The following is a 6,653-nucleotide window of genomic DNA, read 5'->3' as shown; positions in this document are numbered from 1 at the left end:
CGACCATCGACGATATCGAGAGGCGGCGGAACGCGTTCGAAAAGCTGTGATGAATGAAACTCGGTGACGGTGAACGATTCTTTGTCGACACCGGTTAACAACGGCTCAAATGTACTTTAAACGATTCACTTCCGTGATAGCCATCGCACAGGGGTCCGTTCGTCCATACGTGCCTACGGACATTCGATGGGAGTTTCATCAAGGCCGTTTCCATCTAACGACTCGACGACATTCCCCTACCGTGCCCGACGATCCCGATCCTGTTCGACATTGTTTCGCGAGAATACTTTCCTTCGACGACAAGTTCAGCGTCCAAGTTGGAACGATCGAACGATCGGTGGAAGGTACTAGTGGAGAGAAGAAGGAAGAGAAAAATTCGGGTGAATTCTTTCGTTTTATCCTACGGATGAACGTCAGTCTTTTTGTCATATTTTTTGCTTGCTCGGCTGGCACGATAAGTAAAGGACTCGTCTTATCGACGACGAGTCACGTCCCAACGTTTCTCAATATAAACATTTGCGCAACCGTGCCAGTCTCGAGTAGAACCTTTCCGAGGCGAAAAGAAATTCCGCTGGGAAAATGATTCGGTTGGTTTAATCTATGCTCGCGAGGAACAACGATCCAACTTTTTGCGCGCGCGCGCTTAAACGAGAAAGTTGTCGTTTCTCGATCGTATCGATTCTACGCGGCTATCGCACGGAAACGTTCCGTCGCGTCGCGTCGCGTCGCGTCGATTTCAACTCCCAACTGCGTACGCGATGCCGATTAACATGGAATTATGTAAACTAGCTTTAATAATGCGATTCGCGAAGCTCGTGTAACTGGAAGCTACATAACTGTAGGTCGCGGCGGGCAGGCGCGTGCACGATAAACAATTAGCAACGGTAGCTTCTTTTTACGCTTCTCAACAGCGAAACATGTAGAAACCAACCACACGGTTCGTTATCTCATAGAGCTGGTTTATCGCCGTGATGCGTTAAAGGAAAAGGCAGGCGCCCACGTTCCGCAAGTCGATTTCCGGCAAATCAGTGTGGGGCGGCCAGTGTAATCGTGCGAAACGCGCCAGACGCGAATACATATTTATCGATATACGCGTTTATCCTGGAAAATACTTTTCGACGATATACATATGTACCTGTCGTCCGTCGTGCTTTAGGATAGAGAGGCATCGATAGGTGAGCAACTACGTTACGAATCTCCGAAAATAATCGAGTGAGTCAACTCTAAGGTTCGGAGAAGTTTGATCGCGCGGCGTATACATGTACCTATCTACATCCAGTCCGGTCGAATTTAAACCATAAGAAGGGCAAGAAGGGAACATTGTTCGTTGGACGACTAATTTTGGAAAACGCTCTCTTACCAGATGTCCCTTGGAAACGGACTGAAATTCCGAGTTGGCTCGAAATCGACACGATCGATCATCCCGGGAGCTAGAGTAGTGGACGAGAGGAGGGCGAAGGTGCAATCTTACAAACAACTGATTTTCACCAAAGCAAACGAGAAGGTTTTTCCCGTCGTGGCGCTTAACCTCGTTAACGTCGTTCGTCGATGGAGATGCAGCCAAGAAACGTTTCGAAGGTCGCGTTGTTTCGTGACGAATAACAACGCCGGCGGAGAAAAGAAAAAAGTGAAAAGGTTCTCCTGATGCATGTCCGAGCAAAGGAACAGCCAGCGGCGGGATGCATTGCGGAACGTCCTCGCGCTGCACGAATCGACCCCGATTCAAACGCGCTGCAACTTTCCACCGATCGTTCGCTCGCGACACTCGATCGTTTTCTAACGCCAAGCACGCTTTCTAACGCCACCGGGAAACGAGCGATCAGCGTCGAAAACAGCGAAACGAGCTGCTCCGTAACCGTTCGCTTCCGTTCTGCATCGATTCTTCGGTTTTGCTTCTCGTTCACGGCTGACCGACCCTTCGTTCTGGTCCTTTGCCGATAAACGTTTACGTCAACACTCTCCACGGTTAAACCGCTCCATAGAGCAACGTCAACCCCGGTGACGCGTGACAGAATTTCCGAGCCGCCCACGTAGTCTGAACTTAGGACGGAGAGAAGATCGAGGAGACTAGTTAACGAGCGCGCGCAAACAGATTCATGCGCGAGCGTAGGTGGCCGCTCGATTCACGCCCACCTGTTCTCGAGGACGATGCTTTCACGTCGGATACCACAGATTTCGCTCCTTTCCAACCGTTCCCAACATTTACATTCGGTTTTCCATTCCGCGAATTTTCCACCGCGTTTCGCTAACAGCTCTCTTCTTCTCTTTCTCTTCTCTTTTTCAGCTTAACATATAAGATTCTTCTTAAACGTCACACTTTCTCGATCCTTTCGCCCAGGTTTCAAGTGCGTTTCTAGAAGCGCATTCGTTGCAAGTTCGATGCTGAGAATGTACAACGTGGAACATTGGAACGTTTTCGAACGGTTGACCACCGATCGTCGTGACTCGCTTCACGGGACTTTCATTTTTATAAGCGTCGGACCGTGATGCGCACAAAAGAAAAAGAGCGTGGCACACGGCACGGTCTCGACGCACCTGGCTGACGAAACGCCACTACATACTTTGAGTTTCGTTCTCTGGAAAATACCGCGCCGCGAGCGGGTGATACACCTCGACCGCATTCGCGGTAGCCCGCGTTCTCTCAACGGGAGAGGAGTGGGGGAAGTTGTCGCGGCTTTGTCGCGTTGTTGGCACGACCAACAGGTGAAGAAAGAGCGTGGAAGAAAATTCGAAGGAAAAAGAGACTTACTTGTTCGGTGGAAGACGACTGTGCGTTGAATCAGAATCGCGATCGGCCATCTGGCGAGCGTGGTCGAAGAATCGCGTCTGAAGGTCGGTGGATAGTCGAAGAGGAGGGAGAGAATGGCGGTTGGGCAGGGGCACCAAAGTGGTTCGCTACAGACCTGCTATCGGGCACTTGCACTTTGAGCTGGCGCGACCATACGCAGGCAGCTATGTTCGCGGTCGAAAAGCGACGGACCGCGCGAGTGAGTCACTATTGTAAGCCGCGCAACCGCCGATCACCACGACCGGATGCAACCTCGTCGAGAATCGGCCAGACCGGACCGCGCGCAGACTGCTCGACGCGAACCGACGCGTGCCCGACGATTCGTTTATTCGTCGAGCAACGGAAACACCGCGGTATAGAAGTGTGAGTGTCGAGACGCGGAAAATCGATTAAAGGTCCATCCTCGTTATCCGACTTCCGAAGAGAGACAGAGAGAGAGAGAGAGAGAGAGAGAGTGACGCGGAATGAAAGAAGGCAAGGCAGGGGGGACAAGGCCAGTGACTGGAAATGCGAAGAAACGCTTTACATAACTTGCGTGTAATTTCACGGATACCGAGAATGGTGCAGTTTCTGCGTCTTTCATTTACCAACCTTCGTCTTCTTTTTCGAATCGATCGTGCGACTGTTCCGTAACTGTGAGTGAACGCGGCCGCCGACACTGGCTCGTTCCTCTCGATCCCAAGTTGTCGTATGAGAGCGAGGCGCGTCGAGTTCACGTGGCCGAAGCGCGTGCACGATTAGACGGGAGTATATTTTTCCCGAGGTCGGCCTTGCCGGCCACCTGTTCGATTCTTAACCGCGGCGGACAGCTTACCGGCGGCCACGTTCCAACGGAAGGCAGAGAACGTGGCTGTTGCTGGTGCTTAATCGGCCCGATAACCAGTCTATCCAGAGCCCAGCCTCTACCGATATGTCGACGATAAGCCAAGGCCCCTTTTTCTTTCCTTCTCTCGCCGTCCGATATTGCTATCTTATCATCGATTGCACCGTGTCGTGCTCCTTTTCTTTCGTTTTTTCTTCTTCTACTAAATAACAGGTAGAAATTTTGCCCACGCTCCCAATTCATTTTCTTGAACTCGCGTTAACGATAGATCACATACACTTATCGTCGATTCGATTCGATTCGATTCGATTCGATTCGATCGAAATCGCAGCACAAGTGTTTCGATGGAAAAGAGAAGCGTTCCAAAACGCGAAAAGATAATAATTATGCGCGAAGACGGTCGCCCCAGGGAGGAGTAGCAGCGAATCTACAGATACGAGAGGCGCGCGCGTTCTTGGACTCGGTAGAGATAAACAAGCGGTAAACGTTCCTAGTCGTAGTGGATTTCTCGCCTTTCCTTCCAAATGGCATCGATTATTCTCCACGGTGAAAAAAGTCGTTGTCGCGTCGAGAAACGGTGCGGCTCTCGGTGTGCCGCAAACACTTAAATATATTTTTCCCCTCGCGGCACGACCGCTGGAATCCGGTCTGTGTTAGGTAGACGGTGTATCGCTTATCAGTATCAGCCGCTGATAACGGTCTAACGAGAAGTGGAGTTGGCCGGCCCGGCCGAGCGGTTATCGTTCGGGGGGAAATGGACCCAGTTGTTCGTAGCAGGCCGTTGACGCGCAACCTCGCTCCGTTCGTTCCCATCTTCGGTTCACCGCTGCCGGTGATCAATCCGCGCGCGTTTCCTCGCAGAGTGCGTTCAGAGTCGACGAGTGTGCTGGCTTCCACCATTTCGATGAACGGCTGCCGACGCGCAGCCATACGGTTAGGACTCTTCTTTCACGCCACGCTATCTCCTTTCCACATTTCTCCACCTGTTTCACCACAACGGATTACACAACCACCGCTCTGGACGACGGAACCTTCTTATCGCGTTTATTAACCTGCACTCGAAACGAGTCGCCAACTTTTCCATCGACCACGCCAAATCGTTTTGCTCCGATTTCTCGCTAGTGTTCGCTAGGACTGGGCGGGGCGGGTCAGGGCGGGTCGAACGACCAGCCACTGAAAAAATAAACCGGGAGTTAGTTGGATGAATCGACACGTTGGTTACACGCGTGCGTGCCATTCTTTGCCACGTCTTTATCGCTCGGTTCGATTCAGACGGGAGAATGCGGTAATATGTACCGATTTCGCGACTATCCTTTCTTCTACGCTACTCACTTCCACAACTCTCGTTTGTTCTCAGTTCTGTGAAACAGCGTTGTGGTGTACCTCGCGCTTTAATCTGCCGAATGTATCGCGGAAATAGTCGAAATTGCTTGCTTGTCCGCGATTCAGGCCAGCCCAGTATTACCCCACTCACTTACAATTAGTAAAACGCGAGCAGGTTGATTGCCAAGAAAGCGTTTCAATCTCGCGAGACGTTGCCTCGGCCGAGAAAAGCTTTCGTATTCCCATCAAGTGTGCCTGTACGCATCGCTGCTTTCTGCTTATCGATACTTCTATATCTATCTATCTATCTGTACACGCGCGCGCACACATACACACATATCTATATACGTATGTATCGATATATGTATGTATGTATGTATGTATGTATGTATGTATGTATGTATGTATGTATGTATGTATGTATGTATGTGTATTTATATGTATACGTATATGTGATTGTTGGCAACGAGAGAAAAGTTTCGACCGGCGAAAGAATAGTTTGTCGGCTGGATCGTGTCTCGTGCTCGGGTTTTGGCTAATAAATGTGAAACGTGTCCGAGAGTGATACTGTCGTCCGTCCTTTCGTCGACGAAGAAGCAAGCCAGTCAGCCAGATAGCCGAATCCTTAACGAGGATAACACATGTTTTTCTAACAGAGAGAAATCGAGCCGCCAAGCTGCCCAAGGCAAAGTCGATGAGGAATCCATGTTGAAGACGGATTACCGGTGCTCTGGCGATCTGGTGAACCTTTGGCAAAAATTTCCTGCGGCGTCGCTAGGAGGAGGACAAGGAGGTTCGAATTGCTCCGTGTTTTCGGAGGCTGGAATCGTTAGCTCGTGCGAAGATGGAGGATCGACACGAGAGGCCGTTCTCGCGGACGCAGCCGAGCAGAGGCTCGATCCGATCGCAAACCGGCCGAATAACGGATAACCAGCGTCAACTTGGTGCCGCCGCGTCCAGAGCTGCTGGCAAGCAAAGCAACAGCGGCGGCGGAGGAAGGTACGTGGCGCCTCACACCCCCATGGAGAATCTGAAGCAATGGGAGTTGGTAGAGTGCGATCGCGGCCTGAGAGTGGTGGAAAAGGCCGGTGGTTCGACGAGGGGTGTAGTAGAACGATCCACAACCCCCGTCGTTCTCAACAGAAGAACCACTCTACCGGCCAACGTCCCGATCGACGTGAATCTAGAGGAGACCTTGAAGGCTTTCAAAAACTCCAAGATCATTCAGCCGATTATCGAAAGTGAACAACGCGACGACCCCGCGACCATCGCGTTTAATCTCGCTCTGATCCGGAACCAGCAAAAAGGTACCGCGGCAGAGAGCACGGATATGCTTCAACGATTGGAGCAGCAGGTCAAGGCCATCGAAATGGACACTCTCGTAGCTAGAACGCGTCTGCGTCAGTTGGAGTTCAGCTCGGATTTCGAGTCGGATATTCAATACAGGGAGCTTCGATATAGGGAACACGAGGATCTACTTGGAAACGTGACGGATGACGAGGCAGAGGGGTAACATTTTCTCTCTTCTCACCATACCAAACGCAATTCTTTCGCGTATTACATACGCGTCACCCTCCAAAAGCAACTACCACCCTTCTTCCCCTTATCACCCTTTCTTTTTCATTTTTTTCTTCTCGTTTAATTTCGTTTCTCTTTCTTTTTTTTCTTTTTTTGCTTTTGTTTTCTGTTCTTCTTCTTGGTTCGTATGTTTTTGATTCC

At 50.7% G+C, this 6,653-nt stretch overlaps 2 protein-coding genes across 12 annotated transcripts in view; one reads left to right on the top strand and one right to left on the bottom strand.

Moving 5' to 3' along the window:
- Positions 1–3,399, bottom strand: part of LOC108580162 — a 21,745-nt gene extending 18,346 nt beyond the window's left edge. Inside the window, exon 1 of the mRNA XM_017943849.1 lies at positions 3,380–3,399. The gene's annotated coding sequence lies outside the window, so the exon portion shown is untranslated. The remainder of the gene's footprint in view (positions 1–3,379) is intronic.
- The window catches only part of LOC108580161 (serine/threonine-protein kinase MARK2-like), a 42,264-nt gene that overhangs the window by 13,788 nt on the left and 21,823 nt on the right, over positions 1–6,653 (top strand). For 5 of the 11 annotated variants that reach the window (XM_017943843.1, XM_017943841.1, XM_017943836.1 and 2 more), the window contains exons 1-2: positions 4,350–4,544; positions 5,591–6,443. The exons of 2 other annotated variants lie outside the window; for them this stretch is intronic. In XM_017943843.1, coding sequence (XP_017799332.1) covers positions 5,779–6,443 — 665 coding nt within the window. In that variant the 5' untranslated portion in view covers positions 4,350–4,544; positions 5,591–5,778. Of the gene's footprint in view, positions 1–4,349; positions 4,545–5,590; positions 6,444–6,653 lie in introns of those variants that run through there. 4 more of the 11 variants (XM_017943838.1, XM_017943839.1, XM_017943842.1 and 1 more) reach the window with 3 other exon arrangements.

Source organism: Habropoda laboriosa, unplaced genomic scaffold (assembly GCF_001263275.1).
Source record: "Habropoda laboriosa isolate 0110345459 unplaced genomic scaffold, ASM126327v1 scaffold2, whole genome shotgun sequence".
Taxonomy (NCBI): Eukaryota; Metazoa; Arthropoda; class Insecta; order Hymenoptera; family Apidae; genus Habropoda; species Habropoda laboriosa.
The sequence above is the reverse complement of the archived record's forward strand: the minus strand, read 5'-3'. Positions and strand labels throughout refer to the sequence as shown.